Here is a 25,923-nt window from a genome sequence, read left to right as displayed (position 1 = left end):
AATTATCGTAAATGAGAGGGAGTGAGAGAGAAAGCTAAATAACGCGAGAGAGAGAGCGAGGGAGTGAGAGCAAAGGTCAAACAGCCTACTGGAAGTTATTACCGACTTTCCATTGGGAGAGGGGGATAGGGGGTACGAATGAAAAGATGAAAAGACGAAAGGTCGGCCCAGGATACTGAACCCAAAGCCCGACTACACACACATACACAAACACATGTTTCAACTCCTGCTAGTTTACTTGATAAATGGACTTGACACCATTACCTGCCCACCAGAAGAAAACATCCTTCTACCTTTAAATCACTGCTGCGTTCACTGCCGTCATTTTACCGATGTGGAAATAGAGCATTGATATTGTTTTAAACTTTGAACATTGCCCAATGTATTTTGAAGATTTCTAGATACATCGAACAAATCCTTTTCATTATTTACAACTCAAAGAAAAACGGTATCGTAATAAACCTACATATTCCAATCACAAAACAATCAAGATACTCTCTGCATTGATTTTTTTCCTTTCTTTAATGAATGAAACCTGGATTGCAATGAACAGTAGAAAAACATTATAAAAACATGTTACACACAATTTAAGGTCATTCCTGTTTTTAAACTGGATCTATTTTCACATGTATCATTGTTGGATTATTACCATTACCATGGTGAAAAATGAATGAATAAAAATCGCATAACATAAGAACCATAAGAAACGAAAACATGGACATGGTCTAAGAAATTAAAACATTGTAATAACATCTCTGGTTGCTGGGGGACAACGGCCGGCTTCTCTGTCCCCTTCTCCTCTCCCATCTTCACAACACCCTTTGCTAGCATAGCAGCATGAAGCTGACTTTACACTGAAAACAATGTTGTCACACACACACACACACACACACACACACACACACACACACACACACACACACACACACACACACACACACACACACACACATACACACTCTAATTAAAGAATGTATGACCCATTAATTCAACTGAGAATTCCTCTCACAAGTCAAGATGTCTGCTTCTCTGAGATGGGTCCCGTTGGGGAAGGCTTCAGGGAAGCTAGCTAGCGGGCAGTGTGGGCTATGGAAGCCAAACCACGGGCGACCGTGCTCCCCCGGGCAGGGAACCCTCGGTGAGCGTGGGTCTGGAGCGGAGGAGTTGAGGGCTCAGCGGAGCAGTGGGGAGGAGGCTGGAGGTGGCAGTAAAATGTGGCTCAGGGAAATAAACAAATGTCTGTTTGTGGAGAGGCTGTGTGTGTGTGTGTGTGTGTGTGTGTGTGTGTGTGTGTGTGTGTGTGTGTGTGTGTGTGTGTGTGTTCGTGCACAGGAACTCATTCATAACCAAGTGTGTGTAGGTTTGTGTGCTTCTGAGTGTTTATGTGTGAGTGGGTGTGTGTGAATCTGTGTGTTTGTTGGTGTGTGTTTGTGTGGTGTTGGCATTGGGACACAGAGAGAGCGTGGGCAGGAGCTGTTAAACCCAACCAATCTACTTCAGGGAAAGCCTTTACCCACACAGAGAGATCATACGCCATGGTGTGAACTCAAACCGGCTGCCATTACTGGTGAGAACAGCTCCACATAGATTCTTTCAGTGAAGTTGCAGATAGTCCCGTCCTCGCTTTAACATTGCTGAGGTGTGTGAAGTCTACGTAAATGCTTCAGTTTATGAACCGAGAACGGATCATCAGAGCAGGGCCTGCCAGTGGCGTCCACTGATCTGTGGGACCTGTGGATGAAACTTGATTTAGTAGCACAACGGAAGCCCCTGGAAATGACAGCCAAGCTTTACTTTGTATCGTGCTAAATACAAATACAACTGGTTGTGGTAGACCATCACACACACACACTATATGAAGAACTATTAAATTAGCGTTTGCTCGGCTTGCTCCTTCTGTTGCACACACACACACACACACACACACACACACACACACACACACACACACACACACACACACACACACACACACACACACACACACACACACACACACACACACACACAACCATAAACATTCAGAATCACACAAACACTCAGAACACAAACACACACACACACACACACACACACACACACACACCTAGTCGGACAGGGAGGGCGAGCGCATGGAGCGGCCGCTGGCGGGGCTGGCGCTGTACGGGTGGGCGGGGTCCCGCTCCTTGTCGCGCTCCTTGTCCTTGCTCTCGTGCTTGTGCTTGTGCTTGTGTTTGTGCTTGTGCTTCTTCTTCTTCTTCTTGTGCTCATGGTGGTGGTGATGGTGGTGGTGGTGGTGATGGCCGCTGCCGCTGCCGCCGCCGCTGCCGTGCTCGCCCCCGTGCTTGGCCGTCCCGGAGGGGGTGGTGACGGCGGTGGCGGTGGAGGAGGAGGTGGAGGAGGCCATGGCGGCGGCGGCGGCGGTGGTGGTGGTGGGGCCCTCCTTGGCGAAGGAGGGCAGGGGCGTGGCGGGCATGGACAGCAGGGCCTGCTCCAGCCCCGGGGGCTCCTTGCCTTTTGGTGGAAACGAAGCGAGGGGGGGAGGAGGAGGAGGAGAGAGGAGAGTTGAGGGTTTTTTAACGGCACCGCAGACTGCATGGTGTAAAAAGGGCTTTCCCCTGGGGGGGGAACGATAAAGTGTTGGTCAAAGACAGTCCGGCTGTGCCAGCAACACGGACGCACTAATGAGTGCTTCGTCCCAGCTACCTAGCTTTTTGTGTATTATGATGTTTTTTTAAAGAATGCCCTAAATAGATTGTTGCCGCTGAATTGCCATTATTGTCAAGCATTTCAGTTCCCATTCGTTTGTTCTTTGCATTTGCAAACAAAGAAAGACTTGAACTTGACTCGACCTTACGTTTGGACGTATTGTGTTACATTTCTTGTTGATTAGGTGAACAATAAGGTAATTTCTTAACATTTATTGAATTCCCTAAATCAATAGAAAGATGATAGTGTGAATAAGGTCTTGGTGTGTGTATTGACCTGGTGTGGAGGGTCTGTCCAGAAGAGTGAGGTGATGCTGGATGAAGCCCTGGCTGTCGTGGACAGACTCCATGTCGATGTCTTCCTCCTCCATGGTGTTGAACTGCAAAGACACACACACACACACACACACACACACACACACACACACACACACACACACACACACACACACACACACACACACACACACACACACACACACACACACACACACACACACACACACACACACACGTTAAACCTATGGTTACACCGCACTCTCCTCGCCGTATCGCTGGAGGAAGTCCTTGAGGCGGACCGAAGACGCACCCCCCGTACCCGGATCTTGTAGCGCCGGCCCCCGTCCTCGTCCTGCTGCTGCAGGATCTGCCCCGGCTCCGGGGGCGAGCCCAGCGGGGTCTCGGCCTTCCTCTTCAGGCTGGGGGGGGGCTGGCCCACGCCGCAGACCCCAGAGGAGATGGGGTCCGGCTCCTCGTCCAGCTGCTGGGGGGACGGGACGCACGGGGGGGGGGGAGGGGGAGTGGGTGAGGGCCGATGGTGACACATGCAGGGCACAACAGGGTGAACAACATGAGCAGCGCTGGGTTGTAGTGCGGGCAAACTCTCCAAGGGTTTTTAGGTTGACCCAGTCCCCGTATGCAACAAAGATAGCTGGGATAAGATGCTGCTCTAAAATGCTTTTTTAACTTTGCCTTTATTTTCTTTTACTTATATATTATTTTATTTTGTTGTTTCACAGAGTTTCTATGTGAATTACTTTGAGTCTTCCTCGTGTATGAAAAGTGCTATATAAATAATGTTGCCTTGCCTTGCCTACACAATGCTAAGTACTATTTTAAAGTGCCAGTGACTCCATCAGCAATCGTGGCTCCAGAAACGTAATAACATTCACGCTCTCGACGTCTGAAAAAACCCATTAAACGCACAAAGAAGGAGGTCCTGGTTTGTGAGTGTAAGTTGTTGCTGGCGCCCCGCCATGGAGAATCCGAGCGTGGCGAGGTTCATCTAACTCACCGAGGCCGAGTAGCTCATGCCGATGCCGTGGATGCCGATGCTGGCGGGGGTGTCCACCACCACGCTGCTCAGCCCCATCTCGGGCTTGATGGTGGGGTTGAGCACGGCCTTCTTCTCCTTGAGGTTCAGCACCAGGCCCAGCTCGGGCAGGGGCAGGCAGGAGGGCCGGGTCAGCCCGAACAAGGTGTAGTACAGGTTGACCGCGTCGCAGCGCAGGCGCCAGTCGTGGGAGGTGCCTGGGCCAAGGGGACGAGGGGGGAACATCCATCAATCATAGCTAATAACCAATCAGATTTGGAAACATTGTCTCACTTTTCTTTGAGGAGGTTAGGCTTGGGTTGGGTTGTTGTTTATGTTATATCTGCACCTGGGTAAAAAAAATACTGATAATAAAATTGTTTCCCTACAGCCTCACAAAACAGATCTCCATCTAGCACATTTGATAGAATGTGCATCTTTTATCAAAGAAGTAGAAGTATTTGTATGACTGAAGCATTCTCAAAGGGGGAGCTTTCCGTTCTGCTCAGGAACCCCGACGCCAGATGGTAACCATTAATTGTTGGGGAACCAACGTGGCTCTGACACATAGTAGCAGGACGTCCTAGCACACCTTCAATAAATTTGCCAATACCGCCAGGGAATGAAGAATGTGCTGCGCACCGCAACAAAGACCAAGACAGCATTCCCCACGTATCCAAGTCAGCGTGAACTCAGAGTCAATGCGGGCGCATTCCATTCAGGCCCAGAGCTGAACACGACATGGAGCTGATCTGGGGGGGGGGGGGGGGGGGGGGGGGGGGGTCGACAAGGCAGGGGTAGATAAACAAGCCGGACTGGGCATTGTGGTTTCGAGACAAATTGCCTCGGAAGTCCACGTTAATCCGCGCTTCAAGGAGACGTTCCATTTTGCCCGGACCACAGGAGTATTTAACGGTCTCCGGAGAGTCAACATGAGCGATGCTAATGTTTCACAAATCAGGGGGCACCCCCAGACTTTGGGCGACACGGGATCCTGAACGTATCATTAAAAAGAGAGTCGTTCGAGCAGCGGTAGTTTGATAGCGGCGATAAATCTCCAGCACAAACATTGCTGATGTCCGACTAAGACTCCCCAAGGTTAGCCTGCCTGCATAGGGGGTAGTGGTGGTGCCGGTGGTTTTGGTTAGCGGCTTTGGAGCCCATGTTACACGCATGGCCTGCAACAGAAGGTACAAGCCGACACGCTAATTTCATAGTGTGTGTGTGTGTGTGTGTGTGTGTGTGTGTGTGTGTGTGTGTGTGTGTGTGTGTGTGTGTGTGTGTGTGTGTGTGTGTGTGTGTGTCTAACCCACGCATTATTCCACCATAGTATTGAGGTTACAGCACTTGGGTCCCTGTGTATTTGGCTTGGCACACTCGGCCCTCTAAAACCCAGTCGGGCTACAGCACCTATCAGCCACCCACACTGATTGACTTACAAACAAAACTTGGGATGGTGCAATTCCAGGGGGGTCGTCAGATATTTTCACTCATTCCTGCTTGCATGTAAGCCTACAAACATAAAGATAACATTTGCCACAACTACAATATAATTGCCTGCAAGAATGTGGAGCTGTGCCCATCTCCTGTGTGCGCGGGGTCGATCTGTGTTTGGGTTGGCCGACGCAGACGCCTTGCGATCTGACAGACGACCCCCTGGTTGAAAATAACCCAGTGAAACCTGAGGAAACAATGGCGGACCGCGGAGCTGGTTGTGCGAACGCAGAGCGGCGTGGAGAAAATAGAGGCAAGCGTTTACGGTCAGGCGCTCAGGCAATGTGCTGCAAATGTAATAATAAGGGTAATAAATAACACGTTGAGGCTTTTGAACATCCTCAAAGTGACAGCTTAGCTCCAGGCAGCACCATGCTGGTTTGTGTATACACACACAAAAGCAAATACACACAGACGCCAAAGCCAACTGCAAGATCTCCCCACTGCCTCCTCCAACACACACACACAGACACACACACACCAATGTCACAGAACCTCTAGGTCTAGCGACTGGCCTGGAGAAGATGATAATATTGCAAGGCTTTCTGGAAACTGTTCACGCAATTAAGACTTCAGATGTCTGACAGCTCTCTGGAGCCGCTAATTCACTCTCTGCTTTTCTGTCAGGACAGCTTTGTGAAAAAACATAGCTGATGCAACCAGTGCACAGTCTAAAGTAAATAACTCATGAGGACATGAAGACATGCAATGCATGGAAGAGAGGACATATCGTAAAAAAAATATGCTAATTAATTGAAATCACTTCCCATATTTTATCTTTTGAGGTCATGAGGTGGAATAGGGTGAGAAAAAATTGGACACTCCCTCAAATTTGAATTTTAAATTGTTTTCCTGACGGAAATGTGAAAGTCTGAGCCCTCGGAGGGATGGAGAGGCGGTGCTCTGCCCTAGCCCCTGAGCAACACATGGAATGGAAACATAACTCCACCTAACATGGAAAAGTGAGACGGCGGCGAAAAGTGAAGGAAGTGGGTATAAAAGGGGTCCCCCACTGGGACGCAGCTGACTTCCTGGTGGGCGACTGACAGTGCGGGCAAAACACTTTCTGACAGAAGTCTGTCCATTAGCCCGGAGGGTGAGTCATAAACCACCACCCCTCTCAACAGGACTTTAATAATATACAGACTAGAGCAGGTAGGGGAGACTGGGACAGTATCGTCTTGTTTGGGATCCAGGGCCTGGGTTTTAGTACCGCCACACTTATACTGATGCTGATATGTTTTATTGAATGTTGAGGTAAGAAAGCTCCCTGAGATTGTTTTAGCACCTGGAGAACGCTCCTTAATGTCAAACCCACTGCCAGACTGAAGACGCGCTGTCCAAACCGTATAGGTGTAAACTACCTCGGAGATAAATCTTGGGTTTCAGAGTTTTTTTACATGCAAAATAATGAGGATATAGTCCGATCTGCGGGGAAAACTAAAATGCAAAAATCTGCAATTATTTAAGTTCTGCGCTATTCCACATTGTAGAGAGAAAAGTGTAATATGTGTTATGGAAGAAAAGTATATTGAGAATAACATTGACAGAGAACTATTATGCCATGAAACATATGCTGGTTAAGTCGTTTTTGAGTGCAGTTGGGACTTCCATGATGGAAACGCGTAGCGTGTATCAATCCAAACTCGTTCCAGAGTCATTTCCCCCATTTCTGGTTGCACTCAAAAATATCAACCAACAGTATCGGTTTGTTTTAAGAGGCTGGTTCTAAAACGAAACTCAAACACAACTTTGGTCCAAGTCTAAGAGGAAAAACGAACAATCACCTGCCCAAAGGCTATAGGGCATTTCATGCATTTACGGTCTAATTTTCCATCACACTGTACACCCCAAAATGATATCAGTACTCTGCTGCATAAGACGTTCTAGTCTTTCATGTCATAAAAAGTGATATATGGCAGCTGCCCCATATGAATCTAATTAAATCCCATGCCCACTTGTGTGTGCGTGTTCACGGGCATACACACACACACACATATATATATATGCTCTCCTTGTGTTAAAGAGTGAGTGTTGGCTGGGTGTGCTGGCGTGGGGATATACATTTAGTCTACATGTCTGGGCTGCACACCACCTGCAGGTGTACTGGCCCGCGCTCGCATTCTATCTCTGGTGTGGCCGCGTGGGTCTGAGTGCAGGTGCAGATAGTGGGGGGGGACCATGACAGTGTCCGTTGTTCCTGGCTACACACGTTGAGCTGCACGTCAAAATCAAAAGGACTTTTTCGGTTTTAAAGATTCCTCCGTTTACGTTATGCCGTCGATGGAGTGTGTCTGGTCCGTAGACACACTGCACACATTTTCGTGGGGGCATGTGCATATACTAGGGGTGTAACGCTACGCGTCTTCGTACTGACATTTTTCACCACTGGTCTAACGGTTCGATGCACTTTTTTTTAAATTGATTATCACACACACGGTGTGTGATAATCAATTGAGGACCACAATGGAAATAAGTCCTGGACTTTGTGTTTTTATCCTCAATTGTATTTGATGCCTTTTCATGTGTGTAAGGAATTTGTTTGATACAATTTAATAAATCAAATCAAATAAAAAATTAAAAAATTAAATAATAATAAAAAAATAAAATAAAACCCTGCTGAACCGGTGTACGTACGGAATCGTGACTTTTGTGTATCATGCATGTACCCCTGGCATATACAGGACAGCAGTCCAGCTGTCCAGTGCCAAAGTTAATAGCCAATATCCGCCATCATTAATACTGGCCAGAGGGAGCTTGTTAACTATATGACGCTATGCTTTACGTCTTTCCTAGCACTTAAAACTTGTGATAAATGGGCATGGATCAACTGTTCTCTAGAAAGCATTCAGTCCTCTTGCCCATTGATTTTTTGGCGGGGGGGGGGGGGTTCTCGCAGTAAACGCGAATAATTTAATCACAATTTACATAAAGGCCTTCAGATACCTATGGAACCATGAAACAATATTTTCTCTGTGAGGCCGTAAAAGGAGGTCTTCCTCTCTGTGCGTTTGGCGGACATGCTCCAGTCGGGCTCTCTCACCGGAGTTCATGAGTTTCCAGAGCTGGTCCACGAGGGCTTCAGTGCAGAGGGCCGAGTCTGTGGCCTTGGTGAACGGGGGGTTGGTCGCCAGCATGCCCAGGATTTTGTGCCTGAGGAAAAATGAAACCAAATACAGTTAGGGATGAGGAGATGATGATGATGATGAAGCCTGGGCCAACAGGGACTGAGTCAGTGTTTATGTATATGAGGTCATGCGAGGTTGCTTATTATTGAGCATTTATAGACATTTTATAGCCAACTGATGAAAATATATTATAGTAATATAAGTATAATAATAATAATAATAATTATTATTATTATTCAAATTAATAATAATAATAATAATAATAATAATAATAATAATAATAATAATATAAAAAGGCTTGAAAGTGCTCATAAAAGGCCCAGTATAGCTGAACATATTATCTTATCTTATCATCCATAACCATGCGTGAACTAGTGATCATCACCCAGTTGTTGCACAACAAACAACAATAGTGTTACACTGATCGTGTTCAGTGTGGAAGCAGACGCACAAAATGAAGAAGGAAAAAAGGGAGGAGTGCTTATTGATGGAATGGATTGAAAGGCTGGGCTTCGTTCAGCCCCATGAGACTGACCTGACCCAGTGGACCGGATCATTGTGCACCATGTCCATCAGCCACTCCAGCTCCACCGAGCTCCTCTCCACTGGAAGGCAGAGAGCACAGCGCTTACTAGCACATACACAGAAATAGACGCCACACAACCTACTGTAGAGGACATGCCCCAAAGAGACACATATTCACCCCCACATACGCTGCTGTCTGGTCCTTAGTGCGTGTGTGTGTGTGTGTGTGTGTGTGTGTGTGTGTGTGTGTGTGTGTGTGTGTGTGTGTGTGTGTGTGTGTGTGTGTGTGTGTGTGTGTGAGAGAGAGAGAGTGAGTGAGTCTGTGAGTGAGTGAGTGTACCTCTGGTATAGTCGATCACAGCCTCCAGGGCGGCGACGCGGACATCCACAAAGTGTCCGTACTCGGCGTAGGACTTGAAGAGCGACGGGTCGCTAGGGATGTGGCCGTTCTTCTGCAGCTGACGGATGGCTTTCAGACAGCTGAGAGAGAGAGAGCGAGAGAGAGAAAAATCATGAAAAAAATGAACCACCAACGACGGAGACAGACATCAAGGGTCAACAAGACTGGATCCTACTCCAATATGAATTGATTGATTCAAACCAGAGCATGGCATTGAGTCAAATGATTCCCTCCACACACACACACACACACACACACACACACACACACACACACACACACACACACACACACACACACACACACACACACACACACACACACACACACACACACACACACACACACACTCACTCACTCTAGCAGGAGGTGCCATGCAGAGCCCGTCGGGGCAGCGGTGCTACCTGACGGTGATGGTGTTGCGGAAGCTGGGCAGCAGCTTCTCCATGTTGAGGAAGCGCGTGATCTCCTCCAGGATGAGCCGCACGTCCCCGTGCAGGTTGTCCACCGTGCGCACCTCGTTGCTGATGCTGATGGCCGGCGTCAGCGAGTTGGTCAGCGCCTCGATCAGCTCCGCACGGTAGTAGTTGTCCGAAAACTGGGAGGACAACGAGGGGGTGAATGAGCAGGGGGGGGGGGGTGAGGTCAAGAGGCAGAATTTGAAAAGGGCCCCAATGGAAGCCATATTATTAGCCATTGTGCGTGAGTGAGTGTGTGAGAGTGTGTGTTTCTATCTGTGTGTGTATGTACTACACATGCGCGTCTACAAGCCGTTTCAATACATGTTCATGTATTTATGTTGTTTAATCAACTTCTGTCTCTGTGCTAGCGTTATATTTAACACACACACACACACACACACACACACACACACACACACACACACACACACACACACACACACACACACACACACACACACACACACACACACACACACACACACACACACACACACCTTGTTTTTCCTGTTGTCGTTATACTTGATGAGGTCGAGGATGAAGTTAAGGACGTCTTTAGGACACAGGTTGTGGACATCTCTCAGCAGCGCCATAGCAACAGGCATCGTCTAGACAACGACACATGAAGGGAATACAGCAGTGAGACAAATATGCACTTTTGGATTTTGCAAAACAAATGTGGGAATGTGGGAAATGCTTTTTTAAGCAACACATTCTTTACACGGTTTCCAATAAATGTAAAATTGGAAAAAAAAAAAAAGAACAATTGGATAAGATATTACCCATAACCTGGTAGCTTTGTACTGCGGTATTAGAAATGGAAAGATAGATCTACTGTAAGCCAAGGACTGATAAATACAGAAGGATTGCCTGTATTGTGTCAGGGTTTACAATGAAAAGCCCATTAGCAGATCTGTCTGCTAATATCTGTGTGTGCGTGTGTGTGCGTATGCGTGCGTGCGTGCGTGTGTGCGTGTGCGCGCGTGTCCCCGTTCAGCCAACCTTCTGCAGGAAGTAGCTCTGGAAGCTGATGAAGTGGTTGGTCTTCACGATGTTGGGGCAGCTCTTGCAGCAGAACATCCTGGTGAACAGCGACTTCATGGCGGGCGGGCCCTGCCACGTGCTCACCATGGAGTTAGCGATCTGCGGAGCACAACAGGGGCTTACTTCACTGGCAAGATGCCTGTCAATTGGTCACATGTGGTCAAGTCTAATAATACAGGTCGTTACTTTTGTACACACGGCATTACACACTGGAGATGGAGGCAGTGGTACAATATGATCATTTGAAAAAGGAGGCTTCATGATTATGGCAGACTTTTCTACCTGCTAGCTTTGTATATTTGTGTGTTGCAGTTCAAAATGTTATTAGTGTAAAATATGAACCAACACAGGTTTGAGGTAACATTTCAGTATACTGGTAGACGGAGGAAAACCGAGTACACCACAAATACAGACGCTCAAACAAAAATATGAAGGGACAACACTGCAGAAACCTACGCTTTCAGGAAGAAACTAACTTCAGCAGGTCACCATTAGAGACCCCCCCCTAACCCTAACCACAACCAGAGGGTGGCTACGGGGTAATGGGTGTCAGATGTGCAAACATGACATGCAGCATAACAAGCAATTTACACAAAACAATGTGTTCCAATAACATGTAACAGTTCAGACAAAGCCACAGGAACAACAATGAAAACCAGGGGTCAACAGCCAAACGCGCACAACACATCAATCCACAATGGCGGAAATGGAAATGCGAACAGGGAAAACAGAGAAAAACAAGTCCTGCGGCGAGATATAATAGCTACATTCAAGACCAAAAAACACGACATTTCGAGGATGCCAGAAGCGATACGAGGAATGCGGCCCGCTGGAGTGAATGTTGTCGTGCACACCAGCGGGCGGCATATGGCCCCTAGTGCAGAAAAGTGCACAAAGAGTCGTGTCTCCGGTGGTTCTTTGGTTTCCAACAGGATATTGGAGGGGGGATTTGTGTTAATGTGGTAATATGGGTCTCCGGGTCACTGGCAGAGGATGTTGTCATTAGGCAAGACCAACAGAGGAAGGAGGCGCCGGTGGTCAACAGAAATATCTCCCATCCATCGTAGTTCTTTTATTGACTTATGTGTGTGTGTGCCTGGAGAATATCAGCGTTTTGTTTCTGTGATCTCCTCGGTTTCGGTCATGTGTCATGTGTCATGTTTTTCACCACACCAATAAAGACAAATGACCTCCCAAACAAGTGAACTGAATCATTTAACGGTTGCTCGTTGCAGCGCTCACTATGGTGCATGCTGTGTGTTTCGGTGAGAGCACATGTGAACGTGTGATTGCTGTGTGAGTGAGAGAATACCTATCAGTCTATGATTAATGGTGTGTGTGTGTGTGTGTGTGTGTGTGTGTGTGTGTGTGTGTGTGTGTGTGTGTGTGTGTGTGTGTGTGTGTGTGTGTGTGTGTGTGTGTGTGTGTGTGTGCGCGTGTGTGCGTGTGTGCGACGAGAGAATTCAAAGGCCATGGGGGGGGGGGGGGGAGTTTCTTAACATCAGCGGCCCTAATGAAAGAACCGAAACACAGGCATCCAAAACCTCCGTTCACTTTTACATGTTATGAAAATATTGGTTCAGCTGGAACTGGAGAGGAGTGAAATCCAATGGGGTTTAGGTTAAAATATGCCAAATCCGCGGAATAGCCTTTCCCGAAGTGAGAAAACAGGATTATGCAGAGGACTTAGGATACACAAGTGTGGGTTAAGAAGAATGGGGTGCGCTGCTGGGTGGCCTTGAGTGTTGACTGAATGCCATCGAAGGTAAAAGCATTGTTGGAGGGGTTCCTATTATACCTGCAGGACGACTGTTATTTTAGGGATGAAAAATACGGCGTGAGAAAAACAGAAGTTGAAATGTAAACATTTATTTTCTATTATAAATCAAAGGATTTATGATAGAAAACAACTTCCTTCTCTTTAGCGGACTAGCTAGGAGCTAGTAATCCTGAGAGATTTGATCGCTGAATTCCAGAATGGAGAACAATTAGTGCTATGGATTAGCTATAAGTCAATTCATGTAATGTGTGTTACTCTACAGAGAGTGGCTGGGCTAAGCAACAGGTGTATAGCTCAGCCTTGTTGGGCCGAGAGCGATGGACCCCAATGAATCATGGGGGGATATGCATATGGGAGACTGCAGTAACTTGATGACACATTTTAGATTATCATTAGTTGTTTGACTATTTGAAGGGTCTCATAAGAAGCTCCTACACATACAAACAGACCACCACCCCCTCGTGCGGGCGTGGCCACCTAGATGTATGACGGATAGATGAGAACGTTTGCTACAGTCCACAGATTAGGCTGGTAGACTGATCTATCCAGCACACATCTAGGTGGACACGCCCACCAGTGATGTCAGAAGAGGCAGGTTTTCAAAACAGCTTGCAATGGCTCATCACACTCACACCTGGTGGTATAATATGTCGCCTTTTAGGGTTGCATGAACAAACAATTGCAGCAGTACAAATGGAGTCCCAGGCTCCCCACAAACAGGGTGGGGAACCACTGGAGCTGGAGGGGTCAGCACGGAGCAGTCCTCACCTTGGCCAGGCAGAAGCAGGCCTGCATGCGGACCCTGTAGAAGCACTGCTCCGTCTCCAGGATGTCTGTCAGCGCCATCCTGGAGGCCGGCGTGGGGAACTTCTCCAGTGCGGAGATGGCCTCCTCCTGGGGGAGCAGATGGAGAGTGTGTGAGGACGTGAGCTCGGTGGGTGGAGGAATGGGCGTGAAAACAAAAAGTGAGAGGGGGGAACCGTTGTTTGTCCGTCCGTCGTCCGTAGAGGACAGTAGCGAAAACAACTACAAACAAGAAATGCAGAAAATACATCTACAGACACAATATGAGCAGAATTCAAACGATAATCAACTAGCCTTCCACATAATATAATATGCCATGAAGGGGGCAATAAGCAGTGGGCCTACCTGTGCCACCACGTCCCTCTCAAAGCGGAGCTGGTACTGCCACATGAAGTCCGCCTGCTCAAACTCCACCTTCCTGAGGATGGACATGTCTGGGTCGATGCGGATCCACAGGAGCGGCGAGTCGGCGCTGCGAAAAGAGCGGGAATTTTTAAAAACGGCGTCCAAAGGACTGCAAAACCACAATGATTCAGTATCAGTTTGGATATATCACCTTGGATACATGGACCAAACATGGAAACCACCTCACATTAAGATGTTGACTCGCTAAATATCACTCGCTAAGTTGACTTGCTAAATATCACTTATTTAAAAGATATCTCTCAAGAGTGTTGCTAATTATGTACAAGGAAACATAGCAAGCCAATGAGAGATGAATGAAATACGCCAATTATTTCAACGTTTTCGGTTTGGCTATGGAATAAGAGAGCTAGCAGGTGAGATGGTGAGAGAAGGCTTAGGCTTACTCCATGGCCGACAGATCCATGTCCACCTCTTCTCCGTTCATCAGAGGAATCTTCTTCTTCTTGTTGCTGAGAAAGCGAAAGTCAAAGACAAAAGCAGCTTGATAAACGATGACCGTTGTGTCACGTTCCCCATGTTGGGAGTCAGGTTTGCGTTTGGATTGAACCACTGATAAGTGATTGAGGGCAGAAGCAGAGAGCGACCTCATGGGGCTTACCGTCTGCTCTTTGAGTGGCAGGGGATGTCATGTTTGAGGCTGTTCTCCTCGATCTGCAGCGTGTGGTTGAACGAGCCATCCAGCTCCTGCACTGTCACCTTGATGGGTCCCTGGGATTTAAGACGAGGAGAGAGACGTCAGTCACCGTGAAGGACAGGCCATTGAGTCACACTTCCCGCCTTCGGTTTGGGTGATTGGTTGAAAATGTAAAGAACCGATAAAAAGGAGCAAAAACATCATTAATTCTAGTTCTGCTGAGAGTACGGTGTGTCGATTCTCTGTTCCATTATTTTCTTCACAGCAATGTTATGCAGGGTCCGACATTAATACCTGCCACCGGGTCAGGTATATTTGGCAGGTAAAAAAACATAAATGTTTTATATATAAAAATAATTGCTTGGCGGGTACATTTTCTAACTCGACATACAAAGACAAAATTGTAAGTACACACTCAAGGAAGAAGTTGTTATTTGATGTGGTGGCTCACCACATATTTCTGCGTTCCCGAAGATGTGTAATCCTGTCTGATCTCCAGCTCCAGCACATTCCTCTTCCTGTTGAAGGCAAAGCTGCCAAAGAACTTCACCACTGAGCTCTGATCTCTGTATCGCGGGGCAGGAGTTAGGGCCAAACGCGTTGACGGTCATGAATGCCAAATCTACTTGAGATGGTAGTATTTGAATTTATAAAATGGCAAGATACACACATAGGGCATCACAAGGATGAGGATTCTGTGCTTTCTTGTTTGATTTAATTGACTGTTAATTGACTGAGGTGTTTTGCAACACAGGTGCGCCATTAGTTCAATGTGTCACTGACGTATTACGCTGCAGAAAATGATAACTCTTAAAGTGTATTTACACTGAGCAACTGACATTTATCCAGAAGTAGCTCTTTGCTATACAGCCTCACATGTACTATGTGCGTGTCTGGAGGTGGCAGAAGACCACAGCGAACCGGAGAAAACCACACTTGGTGTATTCCCGTACGGCGCATGTTGCTGAAATCCTTTAGGTTAAATCCTTCAGGGAGTCGTACGACATTAGGACGTACGAAACAATCACAAGTTCAGAAGGATACACCCATTGTTTGATGAGGGGCCCGATGTCTTTCCCAGAGACGTTGGAGATGGACTTGAGGAAGCCGTGCGTGGAGACCAGCATCTGACTCCACATGTGACTCTGGTACTTCTGAGACGAGGCCGTGCTGGCGAGGCTGAGCAGCTTGTTGAACACCTGCCAAGGGAGACAGAGTTAGGATGTGAAGCTGGGCCATTGGTCATCGTGCCAACAATACTGTAGTCAGCAGTTTGCCAATCCACAAGTTATTTGTTGTATTATAGGAGTGAATCAACCACACATGTCTCAATGAATCCCGTCGGGTGGGGCGAGAGAGCACCAGGGAGGGCGAGAGAGCACCGGGGAGGGCGAGAGAGCACCAGGGAGGGTGAGAGAGCACCGGGGAGGGGCGAGAGAGCACCGGGGAGGGCGAGAGAGCACCAGGGAGGGGGAGAGAAGACTGGGGAGGGCGAGAGAGCACCAGGGAGGGGGAGAGAAGACCGGGGAGGGGGAGAGAGCACCGGGGAGGGGGAGAGAAGACCGGGGAGGGCGAGAGAGCACCGGGGAGGGCGAGAGAGCACCGGGGAGGGGCGAGAGAGCACCGGGGAGGGGGAAAGAAGACCGGGGAGGGGCGAGAGAGCACCACTCACCTGTAACATGAACTCCATGCTGATGCGGTTCTCGATGAGCCGCATCACCAGGTGGGCCTTGCACTGGAACATCTGGTAGTACTCCCAGGACAGCGTGTGGGGGTGCTTGGTGGAGAAGTGGAGATGGGGCGTGGGACTGAATGGAGGAGAACGACCATGACTGTTACAGGTGGTATTGTACGCATCATCATTTCACAACTGTGTCCCTTGAAGAAGATCCTTCATGCTGAAAAGCTGGATTTTAAATTGTGTATATATAAAATAAATAATACAAAATCTTCGAGATGGGATTATTTGGTCACGTACGTTTTACATGCATATGCATTTCTCTCCCTGTCCACTTTCAGCTGTTCAGGTCGAATTAAGGTAAGTAATAAAATAAGGAAGAGGAAACTCATTCTCACCCCTCCCATTTGTTTGGGGTTATTTCTCAACCTTACACACACACACACACACACACACACACACACACACACACACACACACACACACACACACACACACACACACACACACACACACACACACACACACACACACACACACACACACACACACGGTTGCTGGTGTGACCAGTGAGGCATTACTTGGTGTGTGGCCTCGCCTCTCTTTACCCCTGCAATGAGCACATGCAGACATGAGCCACTCTTCAAGCCCTGAGCACTTCTTTCTGGAGCCAGAGGGCTCCCGTAGCCCAAACCAGCCCTGTGGCTTTGGAGGGGATCCCTGACTTTCTGTTAGGGTGCCCAGAATGACATCCTTCATACAATTTATGGCACCACCAGTGTCAGAAATAAATAATTATTATGTTTTAATAATAATAAGACCACACACACACACACGCGTGCGCACACACACACACACACACATACAAATACACAAATACACACATGCTAATTTGACTCCAATGCATGAGTCAACATCATTATCCAAATGATGATTAATGTTTAGGTGTTGAAAGGTGAAATGAAAGATGGAGATTATATCCCTACGTTGGATATTAGTGGATCTTGGATTAGTCTGGAACTGGTTGCTTAATATAAACTGTACAAAAAGTCATCGTTTCATACAACTAAAATGACTGCAACCTAGTTGGTGTAATCTGAGAAATCAAAGAAAAAACGAATATGATCCAAAAGTCAAAGATATAAACAGCAAATTGGGCTTGTGTTTTGGGGGGCACGAATCCAGCACACACAGAATTCTGTTACTGTATTTGGTTGTAATTAGTCTCCCTCTGACAGCAGCCAATGTTTGTGGTCTGCCTTGTGTTGTTTGACCTTGCTCTTGATTTCCTCTGCACACAGATAAATTACGCTTCCCTTTCCACACAGCTAAATAACTAGATTTCCCCTCCACACAGCGAAATGACTATTAATATTTTGACTCTCAACATGGCCAAATGACTATTTACTGTAAACACAGCCAAATAACTATATTTCCTCTTAACACAGCTTAATTACTATTTTAAATCTCAACACAGACAAATGACTATTTCCTCTTAACACAGCTAAATTACTATTAACTCGCGATACAATTAATTTACTGTATTTCCGCTCAACACAGCTGAATGACTATTAACTCTTAACAAGGCCAAATTACTATTAACTCTCCACACAGCTACATGACTCTTACTTGTCTTTCTCCTTTCCCCCACTATAGGTCGGGTGCAGCAGGACTCCTCCCATCTTCAGCTCATACTCCACGATCTTATCCAGCTCCTGTGGAACGAGGATGGCAGAGATTAAAACACATAAAGCATATGCAATACACATGACAAACAGCAGGATAAACATAATCATAAGCAGGGAATAAAATGACAATCTACTCCTGAGCTACTGCAAATACCAGCTAAGGCCTTTTAGTTTTGATATTCCCCACAAGGACTATTGTCCTGTTCCTCATGGTACCTCTTTGATCCAGTGTCGGTACGCGTTGACCCCAAAGGTCTTCTTGAGGTACAGCCCGTAGATGTAGCCGGAGATCCCTTTGAGCACCCACTCATCGGCCCTGCACATTACACAGGCAACGCCAACAAAGGATTATTTTCAATGCTTATCAAAGTGTATATTAACATTCACATTTAGGTCATTTAGCAGACGCTTTTATCCAAAACGACTTACAACTGTTCTACACACATTTAAACACCGACGGCGGAGTCGACCATGCAAGGCGACAGCCAGCTTGGTGGGAGCAGTTAGGGTTATTAGGTGTCTTGCTCAGGGACACCCCGACACTCAGTTAGGAGGGTATCAAGGGTATTGCTGGGTATCGGCAATACCCTAGTAACTAGCAACCTTCCGGTGACAAGTCATCCCTCATTTCACTAATCCGCATTTTAACACAGTCAATGTTTATTCCCCTTGAGCAAATCAATTAAAAAATGTAAATAGTTTTCACAGCATGCCGTGAACCCCCACAAGAGACATAGAGAAGAGCCTAGAACATCATAGAGTGAAACAAAATAAGAGATAATCAAAAGCATGATGCGGGGGTCCAGGGGGAGAACGATATGTTTCATCCCATAAGCAATGTTCCTGCATCTTCACGGAGGGCCCTCTCGTCCCCAACACGTGGGAGGCAAACCTTTCGGCGAGGCTCTAACATGACTTCAACCCGTAGGCCACTTGCATGGGGAGCAACGCGACGTGGCAACCCTACACAAGTCTTTTATCAGGGCGGATTTATTGGCTTGTTAAAAGCCTCCAAGAAACAATATACACCCTTCAACCTCAGTGGTTTTAAGTATCCCAGCTTGAGGTGAACCCAGCCTGGCTCCACGACTAGAGATGAGTTCATGTGCTGCCCCTGTTAGCTGCGGTCCGGAGACTGAAGCGAGCTCTTTATTCCACCGGATCTGGGCCATGCGTGGGCCCGCTGAGAGCTCAGCTCAGGGATGACGTTATGAATGATGCTTGGCACCCTGGAACCGGTGAGGACTTCGGGGTCTGTCAACTCGTTCGGCCGCAGGGTTTAATACGGCCCTTGCCGGTCGGTGATCTCATCGGCGGGGGTGTGAAAGTGCCAAGAACCGTACTTCCAAGCGTATGACAGAATCAGGGGTGGGAGGGGTTTGTTTAGTTGCACTTTCTCAATAGCGGGACATGTGATTCATGTCTAAAAAAGGCGTTTGAGGTGGCAACCACAATGCATGGGGTCTGCATTTCATTACAGGTCCCAGTTTGAACCAACCAACCTTTATCTATTAATTGAAACCAGGGGTTTCACACCCTCTCACTCCAGGGGTCTCAACACACACATAAGTGCGTAACGTCAGGGAAAAAATGAACAGCATCGAAGGTGCAAGGACCTCTAGATGCAAATGGGGAGATGGTTATCTATGTACTGCTTCCATAGTGTCCACATGCTGGTGCTGTCATATCTCAATAAGGCTGCTGTCAATATTTTAGTTTTGGGATTTTCAGGCTTTTAGCAAAACAGCTTAGGGCGCACTCACACTAGGCAATCTGTACCATGCCCGAGTACGTTTGCCCCTTAAAGTCTAGATCGTTCCGTGGCCTCAGTGCACTTCGGAGAGGTGTGCTCAGACCACGGTACAGATGCTAATGAGCCGACACGAGCACGCGCACGGATAGGCAACCTACAGTATATGTACAAGAGGCAACCGTACTCAGGCCCAGTTGAGATTGCCTAGTGTGAGCACAGGCCAGCAAACGTACTTGAGTACGGTACAGGCCTAGTGTGAGAACGCCCTTAGACACAGTAGAAAGAAAACGCCATTTGGCTACACTGTATGTTACTGGAATAATAACAATTATTTACAAAAAAAGGATTTGTTAAAAATGACATGGTCAAAGATTTGACAGAAGAATGAGCAAATGGACCATGAGCTGTGAGACGGAAGTCTTTTCAGCCAAAGGATACAACAGTACTCTCCAGCTGCCAGGCCACGACACATGATTTTGACGGTACTGGACATTAAGTAAATAGCAGTCATAACACTGGTTTAGAGGAACAATGACATAGCGTGGGTTTGATTATGTTCCGCCGTTTTGGTCCAATGTTTCAGCAGAGATGTAACCCTAGCCCGGTTCCCTTTAACCAGCACAACATGGCAACCACACGGGCCCATCTCTCTGCCAAGATAAAACAAACGCACCCTCTCTTCATCTCCCCCAAAACGCAAAGTCTCTCGCTCCACGCCAGTCGCGACTGTGAAAAACCTCTGATGAGATGTTAGCCACATGGTCCAACACATGATATAACAGTCCTCAAAGTTTAGGGCCTGGGAGAGGAAGCTGAGGAAAACAGAAGGTAGGACTATGAAGAGGAGGAGTTGGGAGGAAATGAGGGGGCATCGGGCCAGGAGAGGGGAGACAAAAGCCCCATTGTTTGGGGGTGCAAAGATTTTCAGACCCCGGCCTTTGATGCTCGAGCATTTCTCCAAAGACTGGAGGCTAGATCAGAGGGTGTCGAGGGACATGCTCACGTGTCTCACGCACACACTCCCACGCACACGCACACACATATGTGTTCAGCAAGGCCAATGCTGGCGTCGACATCTGACTCCCCAGTTGGTAGGACGCCTGGCTGTTATAAATCTCTCATCACCAGCTGTCTTAGCGGGGAAAGGTTCCCACAATGCTTTCCACTGCAGCGAGGAGAGGAACCGTTGTTGACATTCACAGCTCACACACTTTTGCGCTACGAAGACAGAGGGTCTAGTCAACTTTATGTCGGGACTCCCAGAGAAAGGAAGGGCTGGTGAAGCCTCTGTGAGTATAGGATACGCTCAGTCACCAATATGGGCATGTAACGTTGATGTTCAGGGGGCCAAGTGAGACATGCTCACGTACCTTGTCTATGTTAAAGGGTGTTGTCTAGCTCAATTGCTAGAACACTACAATGCCACTGCCAGGGTTAGGGGTTAGGGGTTCGATGTCTGCCTATGCCAGGCATGCATGCACTCATGTTATTGTAACATGTTTTGTACAAAAGCTTGCACCAAATGGCTTATATTATCTAGGAAGTGAATACATTGCTTAGATTTTAATCAAATATTGTATCAATGACGACATTGGTTGTGTGACTTTGTGCATTTGAAACTCAAGGCGATGCATTCAATGACGTCACACTACGTGCCAACCACATCCATTGTCCTATATCACCACGCCACTGCAGGGCCATGACGCACAGAACTCACCAGGACATGCGGGAGATGAAGCAGCCAAAGAACTGCTGGGCCAGGGCTTGGGCCAGGCAGCTACGCGTCTGGGGGGTCTGGTCGATGATCATGGCACTGTGCAGCAGGTTGGTGCTGTTGGCCCAGAGAGACGAACACACGAGTCAAGCATGGAGCACAGGACCAAGGGCACCCCACACAGGCGAGAGGAGATCCATGCATTATAACGATGGGAGGGAGATGACAGTTGGACTGTTGTGGGAAGGAGAGTGGGAATAGGGGGAGATTGATGGGTGTGGGGAAGGAAGAACGAGTGAGGGGGAGTAGAAAGTCTGGAAACTGAGATGTTGGAAATCGATTTGAGCCATATTTAATAACAGGGAGACGGTATTAACTTGTCAATCTGTCAGATCGCTGGGCCGTACACCGTGCTTAGGTTTCTACGTTGGCTTTACAGTATGTGTTGAGGTTACCATTTTTAATCAGGAAAGTGACAGAATAATATCAAGTAACAGTAAAAATCAACAAATCATTTTGAATGAAATCTAAACTAAAAATAAACTAAATAGATAGTTTCTATGGACCTCAAGACAAAACACCCCTCTGTGACCCTGGGTGACCCCTGTGTGGCCCACGCAGCGACCCCAGCAGCCTACCTGAAGATGCTCATGGAGGCGTAGGCGGACACCTGCACGTAGGCCTCGTCCACGAAGACCGTCTTGAAGCAGGAGTACGGGTAGCGGCAGGTCAGGATCTCCTCATAGAACTCAAAGATCTCGTGCAGGAAAGACATGGAGTGCTTGAGCAGGGGCAGCAGCTGGGGCAGACAGAAGTGGGTCACCTGCGGAGAGGAAGGGGAAGATGGTGAGCATGCTTTATAGAGCAGGGATCGAATACTAGCTGCAACTAGAATCGAAATCTCAAAGAAAGCAAGATCGAAATTCTGAAGAAATTAGACATAAATGTGGGTCCTAGTGTTAGGATTGCATGTATACCTCATAGCCCGTAAATGATTAAATACCTTTTTCTACTCGTCACTAAAATCACAACGACCACTGTCCTTCTCCCAACCACAACAAACTAAATGAGAAAATGCTCTCTCTTTTGCTGGAGAACAATTAAATATTTCCAGTCGATTTCTAACTTATGAAACACATCAACTAGCCTGGAAATCCAGACCCACATCTAGAATGCTGTAGGGTCTGGCAACAAGTAATGAAAATGGCCCAATTCAAGGGGCGACACCAAGTATGCATTTGAAAATATCATTGCACGCAATTGGATAACACTACGACCAATCAGAAGAATACAGGGGTTGATGCATCCAGACCAGCGGAGCTAACCAACAGATATGACTCTTGCCGTATCCGGTCGGTAAAACAGCAACGCTTTTGGCCCGCCTATATCAGATCCACCGATGTGATTGGTTAATGTTCTGGTCCAGGGGAATCGGGGAGTGAGTATATTGCTTGTTCCCAGAGTGACTCGCTGAGCAAATTCAAATTGGGCTCTCACGAGAACTCTGGATTTCCAGGGTACACATCAACCACAATGTCACCTACATCTCAACTCTTTTGCGCCACTGTGTCAAAAAACCCTGGGTAGACACTGACACCTTGTGGCCATTTTGATTACAACGGGTGGACCTTCACACCCACCTCGTGCATGTAGGGGTCCACGAGGATCTCAAAGGGCCCCACGGCCAGGGAGATGTTGGGGGCAGCGGTGGGGATGGGGAGGACGTAGCTGAAGGTCTTCTTGCGCATGTCGTGGGTGTAGATGGTCTCCACCAGGTCGCCGCAGGACACCGCCACCATGGAGGCATCCACAGTGATGTCCAGCTTCCACGTGCACAGCTCAGAGTAGGAGTCCACGCACGGGAACCAGAACCTTTTGGTAGGGAGGGGGGAGAGAGTCAAGCCACTTAAGAAGCTGCTTTCAGTGGTGATGTGGAGGTCACATGGGTGCAGCTGGCTTTCAGTGATTCCTGCATGTCTTCATTGCAGGAATATTGGTCTATACGTATCTATATGACTATATGAGTACATATATAAAAAATAAACATTTGAAAGAGAAAGTATGAAGAAGTATTGATTTAACAGCACTGTTAATAATGATTTGAATCTACATGGGATGAATAAAACGGCCTGTTACAATACTGTCAAAATTATTAGTTGTACCGTTTATCATGCCATTTTAAGAAATGGTAAAATATTTATTTATACCATGATTGTACCACTTCATTGTTCTGACCTAGTAGAGTTCTGGTATCCGAAGGAGAAGACATGAGCCCCCCTCTCCGCCATGCTGCCCTCGACATCGGGCACCACAAAGTGGAGCCCCCCTTTGGGCTGGTCCAGAGAAAACTCAATGTACACCTTCAACACCTTGAGCTCTGGAGAGAGGAAAAAGAATCAGGAGTCCATGAAGATGGAAGGTGTGGGTTCATCTGAAAACATTGAGAACTTTCAACGTTTTTTGTGAAGCTCCAAATATCATCAAACAATATGGCTTACAATAACACTCTTTATCTGTCTCAGTGTCTCATTGACTATTGAAAGGCATGTCTTTGAAGTGTGCCGCCAGCCTAATTGAGCTTTCTCAATTCCAGCGGCATTAAATATACGTTGGTCCAAACGCATCTCTGTGGCTATAATGGTAAAATGTGTTTTTAAACGTCAGTTCAAATGTTACCGTCTCCTTGTTTCCAGAGCTCGGAGGGAACCTTGATGACCAGCTCCCCGTGCCCGGCATCAGGGTCCACCGCGCTCACGGCTGCCGTGTAGGCACTGGAGAAATAGTTCAGGTTCCTCCTAAACACACACACACACACTTTTTAAAACAATAATCTTAAAACATGTGTTGTTGACTTCAGATGTACATGGTAAACATAGAAGGACCAATTTGTAAACTCAAATTCTAGCCGAATGATGATCATGAAAGGAGGTCTGAGCAGCCGTCAGTAAAACACGCTTATTGCAGAAGCTTTTTCTGGGCAGTCTTTTTTGGTTTTATTGTGGTAAGTAAAAGATACAACAACAATGAAATCTGAGGTTTATTTGACGTCACGTACTGCTTGGACTCATGGTGGCAGACCTCCAGTGTTGGATCGTTGTAGATGAATGGCGCCTCGAGCTCGTTGACTCGCACTCGATAGATTCGACATTGTTTACTGTTGAGCTTGATCCTGTTCAGGTTGACCACCGTGGGGAATATGGTAAGCTCCACATAACCCTAGCAGAGGGGAACAGAGAAAGAAGCGATGGAGATAAGAAGAGATACAAAGGGAAGAGCAAGAATATAAATGTTTATAACACTTGTATGTCTATTGCAGGATTGCAATGAAGGAGAGTTTGAACTTGGTATATTAGATATTCTACATACAGAAGTGAGAAAACAAACACGTCTACATTAATCTAAAGATATCTTTAGCTACATCAGAACAATAATTGCACTGTTATCTGGTCACGTTTTCAATAACTAACATGCTTCAACATCAAATGATTGCAATAACTATATCTAATTGGAATATTCTGCCAACCAATGTCATCACTTGCATTCTTCGCCGAGTCTTATCGTTGCTACTGTTATAGTTACTAACGTGTTATTGCTACCGGCTGTGTACTTACAATAACAGACTTCCTCTGGAAATTGATGTTGTTGATGCAAACCACCTGGTGCGTCGTAAAGACAGAAATATATGATGTTAATACACACAGTTTCGCATAGTGAGGCTATAGATTATCATCAACTTCATTGGCATCCTGTAGCTCTATAAAAACTGATGGTATGCAAGGTATGTCACTTATTAACGTCAATGTGCTTCTAAAGATCAATGAAATTCTGCTTTCAAAACAGTAACAAGGAAATACTTATAATTTAAAAGGTCGCGGGCTCTCGAATCCTTTATCCTTCTTCTTGTTCATCTTCGCTTGATGTTGCGGCGTGGAAGTCCAAACATGCCGGTACTACAGGAGGGATGTGTGGGTCCTTGGTGAGTGTTTACATCGGGACGCTGCTCAGCTGTTTACATACAAAGTACATACGAAATCCCTATTGAAAACGTATGATCAGACAAGAAGAACACCTGCGCTGCAATGTGTTGACCTGTCATCCATACGATGTATGCTTTTCATATAAAACGATGGTTACGACAATGTAGCTAAGCTTATCTTGGCAGAAAGAGTGCCTAGTGCTTTTGCTTCTGCATGTATCTCAGAGTTGAATGCAACCCATCTGCCGGAATTACAACGGCGTTCCTCCGAAAGCAATTGAAGCGCAATTACTAACGACATCCGTTGTATAGTTTAATACAGTAGAATATAGTAAACGCTGTTGCAGTATCGTCAAAACACTGTAATATAACTTGATAGTCCGCTTACTCACAACAAAATGATTGCACGGAGATCGTGT

General features: G+C 46.9%; 1 protein-coding gene across 5 annotated transcripts; it reads right to left on the bottom strand.

Annotated features, from left to right (window-relative positions):
- Positions 1 to 509: 509 nt before the first annotated feature.
- On the bottom strand, positions 510 to 25,923 carry taf2 (TAF2 RNA polymerase II, TATA box binding protein (TBP)-associated factor). 5 transcript variants are annotated; one of them, XM_084472263.1, is made up of 29 exons: positions 25,897 to 25,923; positions 25,387 to 25,533; positions 25,140 to 25,194; positions 24,584 to 24,744; positions 24,205 to 24,323; positions 23,764 to 23,905; positions 23,169 to 23,400; positions 22,167 to 22,351; positions 21,532 to 21,645; positions 18,278 to 18,377; positions 18,003 to 18,088; positions 16,368 to 16,503; positions 15,740 to 15,894; positions 15,147 to 15,261; positions 14,660 to 14,769; positions 14,445 to 14,510; positions 13,981 to 14,107; positions 13,600 to 13,725; positions 11,010 to 11,150; positions 10,505 to 10,615; positions 9,951 to 10,144; positions 9,487 to 9,626; positions 9,157 to 9,226; positions 8,537 to 8,646; positions 3,982 to 4,217; positions 3,277 to 3,450; positions 2,965 to 3,067; positions 2,087 to 2,493; positions 510 to 1,731 (listed from the first exon to the last, which is right to left on the bottom strand). In XM_084472263.1, exons 2-28 carry the CDS (start codon positions 25,434 to 25,436, stop codon positions 2,087 to 2,089), a joined length of 3,765 nt encoding a protein of 1,254 aa, XP_084328389.1. In that variant the 5' UTR covers positions 25,437 to 25,533; positions 25,897 to 25,923; the 3' UTR covers positions 510 to 1,731. The 5 variants fall into 5 exon arrangements, with proteins under 5 accessions (XP_084328389.1, XP_084328392.1, XP_084328391.1 ...); XM_084472266.1 differs by having other exon boundaries at positions 3,286 to 3,450; XM_084472265.1 differs by having other exon boundaries at positions 3,277 to 3,447.

This window comes from Micromesistius poutassou, assembly GCF_964030765.1.
Source record: "Micromesistius poutassou genome assembly, chromosome: 8".
In the NCBI taxonomy this organism is placed as follows: Eukaryota; Metazoa; Chordata; class Actinopteri; order Gadiformes; family Gadidae; genus Micromesistius; species Micromesistius poutassou.
Note: the sequence above shows the minus strand (reverse complement) of the source record. Positions and strands in the feature narration are given on the sequence as shown.

Excerpts from the sequence above, each read along its gene's own strand:
- taf2 (XM_084472263.1), bottom strand. The coding sequence starts at position 25,436 with ATGAACAAGAAGAAGGATAAAGGATTCGAGAGCCCGCGACCTTTTAAA. Across the intron at positions 18,089-18,277 it reads ACCGACACTGGATCAAAGAG|GAGCTGGATAAGATCGTGGA; the intron begins GTACCATGAGGA and ends CTCGTTCCACAG. Across the intron at positions 2,494-2,964 it reads GGACAGACCCTCCACACCAG|GCAAGGAGCCCCCGGGGCTG; the intron begins GTCAATACACAC and ends TTCCACCAAAAG.